Here is a 19,572-nt window from a genome sequence, read left to right on the forward strand (position 1 = left end):
GGATCTGAGATGCTGCATTTCTAACAGGTTCCCAGGTTGTGGTGATGCTGCTGGTCCGAGGACCACATTTTGAGTAACACTGCCCTAAACAAACCTCACTGATGCATTAAGGACCACTTCCCAGCTCACCTTTGAGCAGCCTTCCTGTCTCTGAGGCAAACAAATGCTGGTTTCTCCTTTAAACCACAGCTAACTGAGTTTTTCTGGGTATCACACACGTATCAAGCTGAGGGGACCCAAAATATTTATTTGCAAGGTGTTTATTTAGAGAAATGATTTTCTCCCGAGAAAATCGTGTCATTAGAAAGCAAACATCTCCTTATTGTTTAGTGTTCAGCTGGTGTTTTGCCTAAAATCTTAGAATGTTCCTGCTCTGAGGGGAAATTGCCAGTTTCAAACCCAGAGTGTTGTCAAGCTAGCAGGGACCTGGATATTATTCTAGACTATTCCTCACATTCCACAGAGGAGGAGACTCAGGCCTGGGGCAAGTTGGGGAGCAGATCTTCCAGCTCTGATTTAATGTAGAAATTTCCGGTACATTAGGAAACTCCTTAAGTAGCATCTTGACATACAGGCTAAGTGCAGCCTGACAGAGTGAGGATGAGTTTAATAACTGACAGACTGAGCTATGTAGCAGAAGTAAGATGGCGGGTTGGGGACCAAAACTGGGATGCGTGTAGACTTTTGCAGATATCCCTGAGAGATTTAGAGGAAAATGAGGACAGGTTTTATAAGCGACAAGTTAGAAATGTGAGTTGGTAAAATGTAATAAATTCTGGGACTAACTCAGTACTTCGATGTGGGGACTGGAATGAACTGAAAAATTATATTCACAATATAGGGCTTAATTGCCATTATGAATTACTCTTTGTTGCTTACCTTCACAATAAAATATCTTCCAATACAGATGAGAAAATGGATTTCAGGTTATTTGCATTTTAGCTTTGTCTCAAGAGGAAAATCAAAGCCCAACAAACTTTGAAATGGCTAAGGGATTTAGAGCTAAAATTAATTTTTGTGGGGTTTTTTTTGTACTTTGCAATCTTTTCCCCCAAATCAGATAATTCTGAAATCCTTTGAAAGATCAAAGGTTAGAAAAAACTAAGTTTTGGGGGGTGGTAAAATGCTGCTTCGTGAATGGTAAAGGAAATGACCTTCGGAGAAAGTTCTGCTGAGTGATAATGCCCTACGTGATATGTTGCGGTTTGTCTTACCGACAGACCGAAAAAATTTCCTCTTCACTATCTTCAATCTGAGATGGCTGCTTTCTCTCAAGAGGTGTCAACACGGGGAAACATTCCACCTGAATGGGTTGGGGTATGGTAAATGACCGTTTACAACAGGAGGATTTGGTGACTGAGCCAGGATTTACCCATCTACTATGGAATGGGAGGTGCAGGCAATTCGGACTTCTCTAGAGTCCTACACTCTATGTTATTTTATGCAACACAATCTGGAAAAGCACAACTTTGGGATCTGACTTTGGGATTGAGATTCAGAGTATATTAACTGTGAGACCCCGAGGAGATTGTTCACCCTCGGGGAGTGTTTGCTCCCTCGGCTGTAAGGTAGGGGTGATGAAACTCAGGGGTGCAGGCAGATGAGCTAAGATCATAGGAGTAAATCCCAAGCATAGTGCCTGGCCCAAAGGCATTGTTAATCATAAACAGACTTCTTTTTTTTAAATAATTAATGCACGATAATGGGATCTGGCTGTTAACCTAGGTCAAGCCAAGGCACTATAATTTCTCTGTTTTCATCCAGGGAGGCTAGATATTCTTGTGAGAGATTAACGATTTTATTTACAAAATAGGAAACTGGTTTGAAAAACTGGCTTGATATAATCAAAACTGGACAAACACCATACTACCTCTAGTTGGGGGAATACCAATGTCCTGACATGGAAAAGTATGCGTTATCTTCCATGATCACCACCCATTCTTCCTTTTCCCACTTGAGAAATCTAACCTCTCCAAGAGTTCCTTAACCTCTGACTTCGGGATGATATATAGACCTGCCTATGTGCAGCCAGATTATGGACCTGTGGGACTTCCCTCTTGAGATGGGACCATTAGCTACTAGATGGAGACGAGCATTTGGATTTGTGTGGGAAATCTATGCAATTTTACATAAGTTGTAATCATCACATGCTCCAAATTGAAAATGTAATCACCATGTTTACTTGGGTAGGCGGAATTAAGGAATAATGCTTAGAATTTGCCTGGTTGGCATTTACCACTCGGCCTGATTGATGGAGATGCCCCAAAAGGTGCTCAACAAATGTACGGGAACTTGATAATGGGGTTAAAACGATCCCCAGGCTGTGGGCCAAAGTTCTCTGTGCTATAAGGGAGGTGGGCCATAACAGGGCCTGAACACATCAGGTTTCCTTCTCGGAATGGAAGAACCTGCTGTAGCCTCAGCTCTAATCCTTCCTGACCTCGGATGGAGAGAGAAGGTGTCGCTCATCAGAATGCCTGATGGGGTAGGGGGTACTTTCAGGCTGCCTGGGGAGGAAGACAGCATGACAGAGTGTAATGGACAAGGCCCCAGGCTTTGGGTCGGCCATGCTAGGATTCCAGTTCCGGCTGTGCCTCCTCCTGGCTCCTCAAGTGTGGGCAAGTCACTGTGAAATAGCGCTAACGAGACTGCTTATCCCACCGGCTTGTCATGGAAATGCTCATTATCAGGAGCTGCTCTTCTTCTGCAAGCCCTCCCAGGATATGGAGTGCAGGGCAAAATCTCCTACCTTCAGACAGTGGGAGACACAGGCTGGGGGCCTGGGGAGTGGGCACAGTGTCCCTTGTGGGTAAAATCATGTTTTACCCCTGATACCCTTGCTTAGTTAAGAACCATTAGTCTGGCAATGGGGGGGGGGGGTGGAGGTTGGGAGAGAGACTCATTATTTATAACTGAGGGATGAAAGCTGTCATCACTATGAAGCCAAGCAGAAAACTCAGGGGTAGGGCAGCCTCAGGCCCTAAAGTCAGACCCCCTAAGCTCTGGGACCAAAGAAGGTGAAAATATTTAAGATCAGGAGGAGGCAGCCAACAAGGCAGGGACATCTGACCACCACACCCAGAACGTGACACCTTGCTGGGTGCCTTCAGGTGGTATCTACATGACATCAGGTAGCAGATCCCCAGCCCACGCTGACACACAGTCCGTGGAAAAGAAATCAGCTCCGAGGCTGGATGGGCTAGAAGGACAATGGGTATTAGAGCGGCCTGTGCCGAAGCTCTCGATTATCTTCAGGAAAACCCCAGTGGTTGAAGGCCCAGAGTCCAGGGCCAGCCAGGAGGTGGCCCCCACCCACCCCTCTGGCCAGAGCTCCTGACCCTCTCTCACATCCCAATCCCAGATGCCGGGAACAGCAGCCTACAGAGCTCTCCCTCATTCCTCCATGACTTCGCCTGCTCTATTCCTTCTCTCTAGATTTCCTTTCCCCTCCTCCCTATGGCCAGGCTCCACTCATTCCACAAGACTCAGCTCAAGCTCTTACATCGCTCCTACACTGCTCTGCCTTTTGCCACCCCTACCAGACAGGGGACACTGTGAAACTGAAGCATTTAGCTGAGTTAAGTCACATTTGTTTAAAGAATCAATCCATCCATCAGTCAACTGCTTGATCGATGAGCCCTGAGAGGACCTGCCCCTGGTGGGAGTCTGCGCACAGCTCCGCGTGAGGCCATCAGGCTGTCTAACACAGCATGACCTTCTGCTCTGGCAGACGAGGGGCTGTGCCAGACTGTCCACGCCATCCTAGGCAGCTGCATAGCCCGCTCTCTCGACCTTGCCCTGTTACAACACCTCCAGGCTGCACCTGGCTTTCTAAAGGGCATTTGGCACTTCTCCATGCAAAAGCCCACGACAGAATGTTCCTGGCAACAGTCTGTCTACCTGTCTCCTGCACCGACCTGTAGGTGTGAGGGTAGGAAGCAGGTATTCGGCATCACGGTGCCCCAGCACCCAACACAGTGGCTCAGACTTTCTAAACCATTGCTCAGACTTACTTAGTGACTAGACAAAATTGGTGTAGAGGTTTATAAAGTAGACCACATTGGTTTATAACCTAGACTAAGTTGGCACAATGGTTTATAATGTAGACCAAGTTGACATGAAGGTTTATACAGTAGTCACTGTGAGTTTGGTTACTGTGGGTCACTCCTCCCAGCCTGAGCCCCTTTGGAAGAATGTACAAGAGAGGGTTTCTTGACCCCTGCCCGCGCCCAGATCCAGAGCCCTGACCCTTGGGGTCCCATTGTAGGTTAACTGGAGAGAATGCACACGGCTGGAAGGCAGGCCAGGAGACGATGTGGGTCAGCTGCCCTTCCCTTCTCTTTAATGGTGGAGGTTTGGTCATGGCATAGGGGCCTTTCAAGGACCCTGGGCAGAGAGAGGACAGCCCTAGGGCTTTGAGTTCAAAGGGCCCTGGCAAAAGAAAGTGTCTTCCTTAATCCAGGGGTTTCTGGGGCCAGAGCACAGGAGACCCTCTGCCTCCTTCTGGTGGGAGCACTGGGAAGCAGTCCTCCTCCCTGTCCATCCCTGACACCCAGCATCCCACCCACCCCCTACCCACACCCTCTGTTACCTGGGTCCCCCTTGCTTCCTTTCACGCCGTTGGCTCCGGGACTCCCGGGTCTCCCTGCTGGTCCTATACAACAGATGCCCAGATGGCATGAGGGCTGGGCTCTGTGGATCTTCAGACATCACTCCCCGCGCCCACCGCAGCACCGAGGACCTCACCTGCTAGTCCCGGGGAGCCAGCGCTGCCAGGCTCCCCCTTGGCCCCTGCAGATCCCGCCGCGCCCGGAGAGCCGGGAAGACCCTTCGCTCCAGGTTGTCCTGCAAGTGACAACTGCAAGGTTGGCTTCGGTCGCCAGAGAGCCTGGCTGCCCCCCGCCCCAGCACACCTCTCTTCTCAGCAGTGACACGTGTACCTCCTACCACCTTATGTGTTCCCTGGGCAGCTTTAATCACCTCCCTCTAGAAGCCGCGAATGAGCCCAGTCAGCAGGAGAAAGGTTATAGCCTGAGCAATTTGTTCATCTCAGCCATGGCTCTGCAGTGTCTGGGGCTTAGGGACCCACCAGGCACCCTGGGTTGTGAACGTGTGCTCCACACCCCTGGGGGGCAGAGTGCGGCTAAGCTCTAAGACGGAATGCCAATCAAGCCCCTTCCTCTCGGGCATGGCTGGGTTTTAAGAGACCCCATGGGCTCTGGGGTAACACTACAGTGAAATAAAAGACATGCCCTGGACTTGACTTTGTCCAGGGACAGTGGCAGCTCGAATGATACCTGGATTCCCAGAGTTCTTACCTTGATCTCCTTTCATTCCAGGAGATCCAACCACACCTGAAATGAAGAAGGACTTTTAGGGATTTTGTTCCCTTATAGCTCAGTCTGCCAGGGGGGAAAGGGAATACTTACAGGCCAATGGACAGCCTCTTACCTGGGGGGCCTGGCTTCCCTAAGTCACCTTTACTGCCCTGGGCTCCGGGGGGACCCATGACCCCTGTGTCTCCTTTCATGCCCATGTCCCCTTTGCTTCCTGAAAAATCAAGGAGTCGTGGTCAGGCACAGGGGAAGGGCAAACCCAGCTGCCAGATCCCACTGACACTTGTCTCACCCAAATTCCAAACTCAAACTCCTTGAGCTCCTCCGACCTGGAGCCCAGAAGTGGAAGATCCAATAGCTGCCCTCAAGGAGCACACCACCTTGCCCCAGAGACAAGATGTGAACTTGTGAAAAATGGTCAAGGTCACCTGGCTTGGCTGATGGGCAGGCCCAGGAAGCCAGGCTCTCAGGACCCTGGTCAGCATGCCGGTCCCCTTGGGAGGGACCACAGCCCAGGCTTAGCCAGGGCTGCCTGGCTCATTTTCGTGTCTGCGTTTGGGGAATTATTTTTCAAGCCTCCCAAACCGAAATCTGAATATTCCAGAAAGTCGATCCCAGATGCTGAGAATAGAGGCTCAAAGGTACGGGTGGGGAGAGGAACATTGCCGCAGCTCCGATTCCTGCCAGTGCTTCAGCCACAGCCTCTCCGGGTGCCCGAGGTTTCAAATTTTCCACTTGTCATCTGCATTCGAGGCTCGTCCCAGCCTGTCCTCACCTCGGTCCTTCACTGCTCCCTCCTCCTTTCTGCCACTGCTTGGTGCATATCAATCGAGGGAGGCTCCTGAGAGCAGGGGGCTGGCAACCCCTTCCCAATCCATGGGTTTGGTTTTGGACCCAGCTGCACGCCCCTGCTAGCCCTGCCAGTCGAAGCCCCACCCCGAGCAGCCCCCTCTGCCCTGGGACAGGTTTAGCGCGATGGAATTTGGTTAAAAGGCTCCATTCCATTATTTTCTTGATAGAGAAGGGGAGGACTCAGAGGGATACCAGCCTTCTCTCCAGTGAATCAAGAAAGGAGACAGAAGGGTCTGAAGCAGAGGGAAAGAATCACGGGTCATGCAGAGCTTTCTGGGTCTAAGCTGGGATGACGTTAGGGGCAAGGCTTAGGAAGGAGATTCTTCCTGGTTCAGATACTTGAAGGATGATTATTCCTTGATGGGAAACAAAATAACCAGAGAGAACTTGGTTACAGTTGAGATCTCTTAAAGCCTCAGGGGCAAGCCCCAATGAAGGCAGTTCTTGGTCATTGAGTGGGTCGGTTTTGGCAGAAGGGACAAATGGCATTTGTTAGAAGGGACTAGGAATTACTTCCCTGGGGGAATTGGTTGGTGGGCCCGATTGTTCCGGGCCGACCGGAACCATCACGTTACAGGAATTGCTTGGCTGTAGGAGGATTCTGGAGCGAGGTCTGGGCCGGAATCTGTGTGTGGCTGTGTGTGGCCATAACTGCCATGTCTCCATCAAAGGGGACAGCCCTGGGAAGCCGGGCGTTCTGGGTGAAACGACCAGGGTCTGGCACCCACCCACGGAGGAACCCCAGCTGCGCCTCATGTCCGAACCTTCCCATCACCTCTACAGGTGAAGTGAGGCAAACAGACGTGTCCCCTGGATCTGCACCAGGGGCATTACCCGTCCGCTGGGACAAAGAGCACCAAACCTCGGTACCACCAGAGCGGAGTGAAAGAGATCTTGTGATCTTGGGAGAGGACATTTGGGAAGAGGAGGGGTGGCCACAGCGTTTCCAGGCCCGAGTCCGCCTCCGAGTGTGCGCGCCATGCCCTGGCGCAGAGTCACGGTGCGTTTGTGGCGGTGGGTGAGTGTGGGATGGGAAACAGGAGGGCACAGACTCCGCGGGCAGAGTGCCAGCTGTCATCCCCCCCTTCCCTGGGGCTGGCAGGGCCACCTTGAGAAAGTCTAGGGCCCCCTTTCCTGTTGCAGAGAGAACTGTGGAGGGCCGCCTTTGGAAGCACCCTCAGAGGTCAACTGTCTAACCATCTGCTTGGTGCAAAGGTTTCGCTCAGTCCTGCCAAGAATTCTGCAGCCCCTCCCCTGGCCCGCCCCCGCGGCAGCCGCCCCTGAGCCCCGCGCATGCCTGCCCAGTTCATCCCTGGGCAGCCTTAAGTCTTAATGCCTTCCTCCTCCCTTACCTCGGCACAATTGGCTCTCATAAAACCCTTGATCATCGCTCCTCCTTCTATTGCTGGGCACCCAGAGTGAGTCTGTTTTCTCTTCCACAAGTGCCTTTCTAATGTTTGAGCAAGGCTGACACATCCTTGTAAGTGCCCTCTTCCTGGAGACAAGCACCCTAGTCTCTTACAATGTAAATATTCCCATTTGCAGGTACAGCGCCACACACCCTATGTCTTATATTCCTGTTGTAACTGATCCCTATTAGAGGTTGCTCTTATTATCCCCCTTTTATAGGTGAGTAAATTGAGGGTCGGAGAGGTCCAGTCATTTGCCTCAGGTAGCACAGCTAGTGAGCCGTATTAGGACCCAGATGCATCTGATCTTAGAACTGAAGTCCTTCCCTCTCTACCTGAAAGGATCGCTAATACTGCTAATTCTAATGGTTATCATTAGTTTAGTGTTGAACCATGTGGCAGATAGTTTGAAAACATGATCTCTAGCCCTTGTAACTGTCCTACAAGGTATGCATAATTTAATTATTACTATTTTCATTGCCATTCGTTTCTGAAATGAAGAAACTAAATCTCAACTGGTTAAAAATGTGCCTAGAGATGCAAGTGAACAGGTGCAGAGCAGGGATGGCAAATAAGCCCACTAGCTGGGGCCCCTGGGTGGCGCATGTGGTTGAGCGTCCAACTCTTGGTTTCAGCTCAGGTCCGGATCTCAGGGTTGTGGGATCCAGCATCTGGCTCCGTGCTCAGTGGGGAGTCTGTTTGAGTTTCTCTCACTCCTTCCCTCCCCCACCCACATGCATGCACGCTCTCTCTCTCTCTAAAATAAATAAATCTTCAAACAAAACAAAACAAGCCCACTAGCTGCACAGGCCTCACTCTCCCTACTACGCCCCAGAACCCCCCAAGGGGGCCTCAAGAGGTCAAGGACAAGGGGCATGAAGGTGCTCAGTCATGGCCAGAGCCCCCGGGGCTGTGCTTCTCAGAGCGTCTAGACTGTCAGCATCAGAATCATCCAGGCCTTTGAAACACAGACTCTTGGACTTTGAACAAGTGCCCCAAATAGTTCTGAGGTAGCACCTGCTTCTGGGATGAACCCCTTTGCCCTCCCTGCCAGCCAGTCTCCCCTCCTCCCCTGTGCCCACCTCAGGTCCCACTGCTGTCCCTCGCCTTCCTCTCCTCCGAGCTCCTAGCATGGCCTGTGTCCCCACTTGTCACAGGTCGTGCCCGGCATGAGATTTTGTCCACTCCCCCCAACACACACTGCTCTCAGCTTTCACGTTCCTGGTTTCTACTCACCTGGACAGAAAAGACCTCGTGTGTGTTCCCGGGAGGCTGGTAGGCAGAGCCCAGCTTTGTGCGCTTTGTCCTCCGTGGGACAGAACAGACATGCTTCCACAGGGACAGGACCCAGCCCGCAGGCCCCCCCACAAGCACTGACACCCCCATAGGGCCCTTACCTGGGAGACCCAGGTCTCCTTTGTTGCCCTTAGCTCCAGGTTCCCCTTTCGGGCCAACGAGACCCCCATCGCCTTTGCTCCCCTTCTCTCCCTGCTGTCCTGGGGTGCCTGGGTAGAGAATGGCCAACGAGGTGGGCTCCTGCCATCCTCCCGGGATGGGCTCCTAGGCAATGGGGCAGGGGGCATTTGGGGAGAAGAGAAAGGGGCCTCCAGAGGAAGTCTGGGGAAGGTGAGGTCATCTAGGGGTGTCTTGATGAGGCACAGTAAGACTCCAGGGCAGAGGACTGGGGGAGGGCACCACCCCTCTGGGGCTGCGGGTGGGGCTGTGGGGAGGGGTAGCGGGGCGACTGGCTCAGCACCTCGGCCAAGGCACCGCTGAGCCTAAGCAGAGGAGACACACGTTACCGGGGGCTCCCTGTTTCCCTGGAGCACCGTTGGGTCCTTGGAGGCCTGCGAGGAAGGAAAGAACTAGTCTCAGCTCCTCAGTCAGCTGATGTTCTAGAGCCCCACAGAAGGACAGGATGCCCAGCATGAAGGGAGAGGCCTCTCTCTGTGTCACCACCCCACACACACACACACACTAACAGTGACAACATTTCACTCTGCAGAACAAGAAGGAGAGAGAGAAAGAGAAAGGAAAGAAAAGGCGAGTCCCTTAGGCATAGGGTATAAAATTGCTGAGGCCCCTGCTTCCAGACCCTCTCCCTGTGCACACAGCCGGCCCCTGCCCACCTGCGTCTCCCTTGATTCCAGGCGGGCCTTGGAGTCCTGGGGGGCCTGGAAAGGAAAAGGGATTCAGAATGAAGCCTGGACAACAAGGGCAAAAAGAATTACAGGGCTGGTAGACAGGGGCCAGTGTTCATGGCTCTATGGCACGCCTCGGTCCCCTCGGCCCCCTTTCTCAGCTGGTGGCCTTGGCAGACCTGGGATGCGATGCCCGGCCTGCCCTGGGTCCCCTTTGACCTGGAAGACCTAAAGCTGAGGAACAGAGACACCCAGCAGCCAACCCACAAGGTGGGGTGACGAGGCCGCTTATCACACTGTTATTTATTCAACACACTGCCACTGAGCCCCAAGAATGAGCCAAACTGTGTGGAAGGAAGGAAAGAAAGAGAAGGCAGAGCTCCTTCCTCCGAGAAGCTCATGGCATAACAGGTGAACCGCAGTGATGCAGGTGACGTGTTCTGAGGGAGGTGCGTCAGATGGACCCGGGTTCAAGGAGCAGCACCACCCCTTCCTCTGGGTGACCTGGTGCAAGTTACTTCTTCCTTTTGAGCTTCAATTTCCTCATCAGTAAAACGGACTTAATATACCAGCTCCACAGGACAGTCCTGGCGGCCAGCTCTGGACACATGGCACCTATTTTTGCTGTCACTCACATATAGTTCTGTCCCTTCCCACGGGCTGCTTTGCAGACTCAAGACTCCCAACACCCCAGGAGGGCAGGCCAGGGCTCCTCGTCCTGTCCTAGTCCATTCGGGCTGCTGTAACAGAACACTGCAGAGCAGGTGGCTTATAAACAACAGAAATGCATTTCTCACAGTTCTGGAGGCTGGAGGTCCAAGATTCGACTGCTAGTGTGGTCAGGTTCTTCTGAACTTCTTGCCGTGTCCTCACGTGGTGGAAGGGGGGTGAGGGAGCTCATTGGAGTTTCTTTTATAAGGGCACTAATCCCATTCAAGAGGGCCCTGCTCTCATGGCCAAATCACCTCCCAAAGACCCCACCTCCTAATACAATCCCCTTAGGGGTTAGATTTTCAACGCAGGAATCTGAAGAGGTGTAAGCCCTGACTCCTTAGAGTCAGCGTCTCCTTAGAGGGGAGGAGCCAACATCCATCCGGCTGGGGCTGCCCAAGCATTAGCTCCTTTAATCGTCCCGACAAAATAACAAAGCAAATAACAACACCGACACGACTGAATACATATTCTGAGCCGGGCACCGGACTACACATTTTTACATTCATCGTTTTATCCCCACACCAATCCCAGGAGGTCCTATACTTATCCCCATCTCACAGGGGAGGACACTGAGCTCAGAAGTGTTAGGTGACTTGCTCAAAGCCACCTGGCTCCAGAGAGAGCCAGGGTCTGTCCCCAGGAGTGCTGGGGATGCAAACGGATTCTCGTGTCACCATGCAAGGCTGCCTCGAAACTCTTGCTGACCAGCAGCGTGGTCTGGGCCAAACTTAAAAAATTATGAGGCCAAAGAGTTCTGTCCCAAGAACGCCGTGTAGAATGATTTTCAAGGTGGCATTCCAACGGCTCCGGTGATTAAATGGAGTAGGGGTGGGGTGAAGTGTGTGTACATGTGTGCACGTGTGTGCAGTGAGCGCTGCGTGTGTTCAGGTAGAAAGAGAAAGCAACGAAGGCACACGTGTTTTCCTCAGAAAGCACTTGCTATTGGACATTTTTTTGCACATTGCTTCACTTGCGTCTTATAGCAACCCCGGGAGGTGAGTAAAATGATCTCCGTTAGTTTTTACACAGCTGAGTGGCTGAGGTTCCAGAAAAATGACGTCACTGGCCCAAAGTCACACAGCCAGGAAGCGGCAGAGCTAGGATTAGAACTCAGGTCCCAGAGGCTGCCCCTCCTGTTACGTGCTCTAGGAGACGTAAGCCGTGCACCCCTGGAAATGATCGTAGTCAGATGGGGGGACAAGCTCGGTGTTGGGTAAGAGGCATCTGGAAACAGTGCTTATGGGAGACAGAGGGGGATCCTGCACTTGCAGCTGGGGTACCAGGGGAGAGGGCACCTGAGGGCGATGCACTTGGGCTGGCCGTGGAAAGCGGCTTAGATCTGGTGGGGTGGGGTGGATGGGGAAGCCATTTCCCACTTCAGGCGAGGTCAGGGAAGAGAGAGCCGACCCAACAGAGGACCAGTGAGCTTGTGGGGAGCTGTGGGGGCCCATGGAAGGTAAGCTGGGGTCGGGGCCCAGAAAGGCATCAGCCCAGGAGCCCGTGGGGAAGGCCTTGGCGAGCAGGAGGCATGCGCCAGAGGGGAAATGAACGTACCTGGAGCGCCTCGTTCCCCTTTGACCCGGAACAGCTCTGCAAGGGGAGGAGAGAGGGTTGTAGACTGGGCTGTGAGGGCATGCACCCAGGGCACCCAGCTCTAAGTCGGGAGCCTCTGCCCTCCAGGCTGAGGAGCAAGGGCTTCAGGCAGATGGGGGATTTGGACAACAGGAGCCGAACACCTGGGTATTTTCCAGGAATGAGCTTTTAGAAAAAGCCAGATGTTTTGTTGCAGCTAATGGTCTGCACCGGGGAGCTGTAGATCCCTGGGAGCTGCAGAAGTGGGGAAAGAAGGTTGAGACCCCCGGAGTCTACCCTATATTGTCAGAAGACTTGGGAGCCAAACCTGTTCAGGAAGAGCCTCAGGTTAATGGCAGGGCCCCTCGTACTGATCACAACCAGCTCCACCATATCTTAAGGAAGGGAGTGATGGTCCTTGTGTCTGAACATCTGAGCCTGGACTCTGCCCATCTGCCACAGCTGTCTCCTGTCCCCGCATCCTGGCTCAGCCTTCATCTGTGCTCACTGAGAAGACCACAGCCTCTGGGGGATTCTCCCACCTGGACCCTGTGCCCATTCAGCAAATGCTCCCATGGGCACAGAACGGCGGTCATGGGATCACCCCTTAAGCCCCAGCTCTCCCCAGACACAGGGCTGGAGCTCCATGCAATAGTGAGGACACACCTAGCAGCTGCTTTTGCCCAAATCAGCTCTCCTGTTCCGGCACAGCATAAGAGAGTGGTGGGTGTAGTGGTAGGACCACCTCACGTGGCCCAGTCTCTGGTCCCAAGAAAACCGAGGGGAGGGGGACCCCTGGCATCTCCACTTTGGGCTCCATTTTCTTCTGCCCTGGGCCCTATCTTCCAAGTTGTCACACTTCCCCAGCAAGCCCCCTGCTCTGTCCCTCCGAGGTCTCCACGTGGCCCAGACCTCTTGGTGCCTGCCGTTACTCTCTCTCCAGCCATGGGTCAGTATTAGTTGGCTACATGGGAGTGGTCCTGGGACTTGCTCCAAGCTCTGTTTTACCCATCCTCCCAAACATTATAGAGCCATCTCATGCTTACTCCATATGGCTCTCACCCATTTCCTTGGGCCCCAAGGTTCTGGAATGTTCCCCTCACTATGGAAGAGGGTTCAGATTCCAGTCCAAGGATCCCCTTTCCCATGAACCAGCAGCCCCTCCTTTCTATCCCCTGAGGAGTCCTGGTGCAGAGGGGAGGGGGCCAAACCTGGGCTCCGAGTGAAGTTGTCCACCTTCCGTAGCAGGTGCTCCTGCCTGGTGCGGACCTGGGTGATCTGGGCCTGCAGGACCTGCAGCCCCAATGTGCCCCCAGGGAGGTGTGGGATGGGCATTGACTGGAGCAAAGAGAAGGACAGGCCATCCTCGGCGGCCAGTGTTCCATTGGTGAAGTGAGTCTCCAGGGCCCAGAGCCGCTCCTGCAGATTCAGAACTGGACACCCCACCCCCACCCCACAGCCTTCTTTTAGGGACCTCATTAAAATCCCAGGCATTTGAACACATCCCTGACGTTCTTGTGTCATATGCGCATAACTTCTGTGGGTCCTGGATACTGAACACACATTTCATGTGCCATGAGGACCTAGTGTGAGCACAGAGCTCTTTCTATATCCTGCACATGGGCACTTCACACTTAAGCATGACATTACATGTTCATAGACTATTCCCGCATGGCCTAGGGATGCACTCACAGCATCATGATCAAACTTCGCCTTCCTGCATGCTCTGGGCATGAACATATGATGACCAATATGTTGGTCTGATGTAATCACATGTGGCCTGAATATACGTGTGACATATGTTTATGACAGCTGGGCACACGATGTTCTTGGGTGAGTTCAGTGTCTGCAGATGGAATTGCTTCATGACCTTGACATTTGGACCAGGAACACTTTTTAAGTAAAATCATGTTAACATGAACTCTCTGATCAATAAAGCCCCTTCCCGCTCAAACACTGGGGAGACTTGATAGAAGACGCACACAGCAGACCCATGTGAAATTATTGCATTGTTCACTGCTCTCATGCACATAGGCTCGAATGTGCTTTCTCTATCTCTCTCTCGATCTGTCTCTATGTCTCTCTCTCTCTGTGTCACACACACACACACACACACACACACACACACACACATTCCCCTGTCCACTTCCCTCCCACCGAGCCCCATCAATGTGGCTACCTGGCTACCCAGGGACTAAGAACCCCTTCTCAGCAGGTGGGCAGCAGTGACCCCAGGGCTTTCCACTCAACCTGAACCCTGTGTCACCTCAGGAGGCACCAGACGGGACCAGACCGCTTTACCTTTCACCACCAGCAACCCAGCACCTGCGGTGAGCAGAATCAGGTAGATGGCCACCATGACCATGAAGCAGTTCACCCCCTTTCTCTTCTTGGGGTTTGGATCTGAAACACAACCTCGGTGTGAGGTGGCTGCTGTAGGAGGCAGAGACCAGGGGGCCCCAACCTGTGTCGGAATCCCTGCTCTGTGTGAGCAGACGGCTCCCCCGGGAAGGCCAAGGGTAAAGACACAAAGTCCCACTACCCCCAAATCCTCCCCCTGGCCCCCCTTCTCCCACAAGCCAAGAATTGCCATTGTCGGTCACTTATTGGTGTGGCTGGGCAAACTCCTGGGCCCCACATCATCAGGTGACAGAGTGCAGTCCTTAAACCAGGTGCAGCCCGAAGCCCCAGCACAGTGCCTGGTGATAGAGGGCTCTCAAGAGATGTTTATCAAGTGAATTAATGAATTAACGTACTTAAGTTTCAAAACTTTGGGAGGAGCATGATTGTTGCCACTTTATCAACTCTGAGTGAGGTTTGGAGAAGTTGAAATACCTATTAGGTGATGAGACGCAGATCTGGAACTCAGATTTGGGCTTTTGTTTTCTTTTTTCTTTAGATTATTTAATTACACAAATAAAACATGCTTAATATAATTTATCAAACAACATAGAGAGCATTACAAGGGTTAATAATCTTGTAATCAGGGACTTCAGGGGACCTCAGTTCCCTGGCGTCCTAACCTGCTGACATAAGCTTTGTGGGCATCCTGGGGTGTGGCCTTCCTCCTAGCCTGCTTGCTCATGGAAACTGATAAACCCGGACACTGCTAGACAGACATGGCTTTTTTTCTTTTGATTTTACGCAAATGATATCATATTATATATAATATAGCACATTGTTTTCTGCAATGAATGATTTCCCATGGACATTCCTCTAGTTTTTTGTTTGTTTGTTGTTGTTTTGTTGAGAAAGATTTAACTCTTCGTTTTTTAAGATTTTATTTATTTATTTGATAGAGAGAGGGAGAGCACAAGCGGGGGAGTGGCAGGGAGAGAGAGAAGCAGGCTCCCACTGAGCAGAGAGCCCGACATGGGGCTCGATCCCAGGACCCCGAGATCATAACCTGAGCTGAAGGCAGACGCTTAACCGACTAAGCCACCCGGGTGCCTCTTAACTCTTCTTTTAATAGCTGCCTAATATCCCTTAAAGACAAGAACCGCAATTCATGCAGACATTTCCCTGTTGGCAAGCTTTTTCCAGTGTGGGGCATTACAAAAGAGGCCACCGTGGCTCCAACACCAGTCTTCCCTCACGCCAGCTGCCCCCCCATTTTGGGGCATACAAAGGGAGGCAGAGCCAGCCTGCAGAAGGCCCTGTGCTTCCCACCACTCATACTGACAGAGCACCTACTCTGTGCTGGGCATTGTCTGATATCATCTATAATGCTTTTGGCGATCCTGCAAGGTAGGTGTGATCATCCTCTTATACAGACTTGGGGCTCAGAGAAGTTAGGGCAACACAACAAGCACATGCCCCTGGGTCCATCTAACCCCAAGGCCTGAGCTTGCCTCACTAGCCTACACAGACAGTTGCCCTTGGAAAAATGAGGCTGAAATGCGCCCCAAGGGCAGATGTGAAGGGCAAAGGGATCATAGGTGGGCATCCCAGGGGAGGGAGTGGGGGCTCGTGAACATATTTTTTTTTGCTTTGTGGTAGCTGATGGTGGGTTTTCAGTTGAGTCATCATAGATGTGTATGAACCTTGAGTCTGTTTTCTATCGCTTGTGGAACCTTCATTATTCTGCTGATATTGCTTCCAGCCACCTGCAGAGCAGAAACCCCTGCTTTAGCATCGTCTAAAGCATGGTGGTCTCAAGATGGCTTCAGCAGCAGCAAGAGGAATGATTTCTTGGTTGGGTGGTATTTTAGTTAGTGGCACTTGGGTATGCTTAGTCTAGCACAGTCTCCCCTGCACTGCATCTCCCAAATTGGGGCCCCACACAGCAGTCCGAGTGAACTCTCTAACACACAGCCTGGCCAAGTCAGTTCCCTGCCTTCAGTGCTCCAGTGGCTGTTCACGGTCCTTGGGACAAACAGGAAGACCTCTGCCCACCGGTCCTCCTGTGGCGGCACCTTCACACCACACCCCACGTGGACCCTGAGCCACACGCAGGCCAGACCACTCATCGTTACACCCTTCTCACTCCAGGTCATGTATTTCTCTGAAAATACAACCCTGCTTCCTCCCCCCTACACAACTAATTCCTTCTCATCCTTTGGGAGCACAGTGGAGCTTCTCCTGCTCCAAGATACATTCTCTGACTCCCCTGGGTTAGGTGGAACCCTGCTCTGCTTCCCCACATCGCTCTGTTTCCACCTGATATGGCATCCATCATCCTGAACTGTGTCTGTTTATGTCTCAGTTTCCCTCCTCCCCGCCCCCTCTATGTTCCGGAAGCTTCTAGGGGTGCCGTCCAGCACCAACACGGTATCAACCACACAACATGAGCCGGAAAGATGATGAATGAATGGATGGATGAGTGGCTGCAGAGGTTTGGGTCCTGAACACGTGCAGAGTAACAGTGTCAGTTTAGAAGTGTTGGAAAAGCATTGGAAATGCAACTTCAGACCTCAGGCAAGCATATGATAATGGCAAGGATGGGTAACATACAAGGGAAGCCTCATATTTAACAGAAGATGGTGGACGATGAATACGATCTCATAGACAGCACTAAACTTAAGGAAATGATGGGAATAGAAAGATAGTGTGTTCAGAGGCACAGATGTTATAGGGCCAGCATGGAAAATATAGATAGTTTCAAACCGGATGATAGGAAAAATGGAAGGCATTTGAGTGACGATAGTGAGAGGAAAAACAAACATGGTAGTATGGATGGGAATAGTTCGGGGGTGTCCACTCAGGCCCAGAATGCTCTTTTAAGTAGAGCTTTTTTTTTTTTTTTTTTTAAGATTTTATTTATTTATTTGAGAGAGAGAATGAGATAGAGACAGCATGAGAGGGGGGAGGGTCAGAGGGAGAAGCAGACTCCCTGCTGAGTAGGGAGCCCGATGTGGGACTCGATCCCGGGACTCCAGGATCATGACCTGAGCCGAAGGCAGTCGCTTAACCAACTGAGCCACCCAGGTGCCCTTAAGTAGAGCTTTTATGTAACAGAGGCAAAGTAGAAACTGGGAACTTTGAATCTGTGGGCATTTAACTAACTTGCTTACAAAACAGAAAGTCTGATAAATTCTTTACCCTCTATGCTGATTTCTAAGAGGGTAGAAAAACTGCAAAGGAACATCAACTCCAATGTGGATTTCACCAATGAGGAAGAGTTTCTGAGATGAGAGAATGAATGACACTTCCAGTAAACTAGAATGAGCATCCCTGGAGTAAACTCTGGTGAGTCCAGGTGAAGATTTTAGGAAAGCAGTTTTCAGAAATATGACAGCTCTATTGTCTGACTTACAGTGAAAATGTGGCTCCAGAGGGAAATAAAATTTCAATTCCATAAAAGATCTCAGTGAAGAAAAACAGTCTGTATACAAATTCTAGGATCTCCAGGCCTACCATTTCCCAGCCCTTCGCCCAGGGGCAGAAGGTGGCTTGGTGCGGGCAGAAGTCCCCTCTCCTAGCCCCCGGCACAGGGCTGCTGGTGAGCAGGCCCAGCAAAGTGGTCGCTGCCCTGTTGGCTTGACATCTCCCACCCCTGACCCAGGGTCACTGGGCAGTCTGAAAAAGTACCTTCTGTCTTTGCAAGCAGCACCAACAGGGAGCAAGGAAGAATACCAGTAACATCAGGTAAACAAAGCAGACCAGAATAGAACAGTCAAGGCTCTGAAAATTAAGTTGTTATTGGAACCACAGCCCACAAAAGTGGGCCAGAATTTATGTGATAAACCTAAACAGTATGATTTAAAATAGAAAATTTAAACAAGATCTAGAGTGTCCTAACATACTATACAAAATGTCCACAATACGATGGAAAATCACTCATCATACCAAGAACAGAGAAAATTACAACTTGAATGAGAAAAGACAATCAACAGGGCGCCTGTGTGTCTCGGTCAGTTAAGCGGCTGGCTCTTGATTTCAGCTCAGGTCATGATCTCAGTGTCCTGGGATTGAACCCCGCATCGGGCTCCATGCTCAGCAGGGAGTTTGCTTGAGGATTCTCTCTCCCTCTCCCTCTGCCCCTCCCTGCACTCTCTGTCTCTCTCAAATAAATACATAAATATTAAAAAAAAAAAGAAAAGATAATCAACAGGTGTCAATATAGAGATGACACAAACATTGGAATTATTCAATAAAGATTTTAAAGCAGGCATAACAAAAATGCTTTAATGAGCAATTACAGATACTCTTGAAGCAAAAAAATTTTTTAATCTACAAAAAAATAGAGAATATAGAGAAGAACCAAATGGAAATTGTAGGACTTAAAAGCTCCAGTTAAAAAAAATCTCACTAGATGGGCTCAATAGTGCAATAAAAGTGATAAGGGAGAGAATCAATGAACTAAAGGATAGAACAATAGAAATTACCCTTTCTGAAAAACAGAAAAAACTGACTAAAAAAAAATGAACAGAGACTCAGAGATCTATGTATCAATAACAAAACACATAATATTCATATCCTTAAAGTCCCAGAAAGAGTGTGAAGCTGAAAAAAAATCTTTAAAGAAATAATGGTGGCTGAAAACTTTTCAAATTTGGTGAAAGTCACAAACCTACAAATTCAAGAACTTGAGCAAACCCCAAACATGATAAATTCAAGCAATCAATAACAAGACACATCATGAGTTAAAAATCCAAAAAAAAGGCCCTATATACCAAGAAGATTAAAAATCTAAAGAAAAAGAAAAAATCTTGAAAGCAGCCAACAGAAAAATAACCCATTACCTATAGACATACCAATTTGAATGACAGAAGATTTCTCATCTGAAATTGGAAGTGACATGACACTTTTCATGTGCTCAAAGAAATGAATTATCAACTGTAGCTAGTGAAAATATCCCTTAAGAATGAATGGGAAATTGGGGTGCCTGGGTGGCTCAGTCATTAAGCATCTGCCTTCAGCTCAGGTCATGATCCCAGGGTCCTGGGATCGAGACCTGCATCGGGATCCCTGCTCCGCGGGAAGCCTGCTTCTCCCTCTCCCACTCCCCCTGCTTGTGTTCCCTCTCTCGCTGTGTCTCTCTCTCTGTCAAATAAATAAATAAAATCTTTAAAAAAAAAAAGAGAGAATTAATGGGAAATAAAGAGA

General features: G+C 50.7%; 1 protein-coding gene across 1 annotated transcript in view; it reads right to left on the reverse strand.

Moving 5' to 3' along the window:
- MARCO (macrophage receptor with collagenous structure) overlaps nucleotides 1-19,572 on the reverse strand; it is a 34,584-nt gene that overhangs the window by 6,496 nt on the left and 8,516 nt on the right. Inside the window, exons 2-11 of the mRNA XM_078069974.1 lie at nucleotides 14,326-14,427; nucleotides 13,236-13,457; nucleotides 12,007-12,042; nucleotides 9,727-9,771; nucleotides 9,400-9,444; nucleotides 8,995-9,102; nucleotides 5,452-5,550; nucleotides 5,319-5,354; nucleotides 4,747-4,845; nucleotides 4,592-4,654 (exon numbers count right to left, since the gene is read on the reverse strand). Of these exons, the coding sequence (XP_077926100.1) occupies nucleotides 4,592-4,654; nucleotides 4,747-4,845; nucleotides 5,319-5,354; nucleotides 5,452-5,550; nucleotides 8,995-9,102; nucleotides 9,400-9,444; nucleotides 9,727-9,771; nucleotides 12,007-12,042; nucleotides 13,236-13,457; nucleotides 14,326-14,427 (855 nt within the window). The remainder of the gene's footprint in view (nucleotides 1-4,591; nucleotides 4,655-4,746; nucleotides 4,846-5,318; nucleotides 5,355-5,451; nucleotides 5,551-8,994; nucleotides 9,103-9,399; nucleotides 9,445-9,726; nucleotides 9,772-12,006; nucleotides 12,043-13,235; nucleotides 13,458-14,325; nucleotides 14,428-19,572) is intronic.

This window comes from Halichoerus grypus, chromosome 4 (genome assembly GCF_964656455.1).
Source record: "Halichoerus grypus chromosome 4, mHalGry1.hap1.1, whole genome shotgun sequence".
Lineage (NCBI taxonomy): Eukaryota > Metazoa > Chordata > Mammalia > Carnivora > Phocidae > Halichoerus > Halichoerus grypus.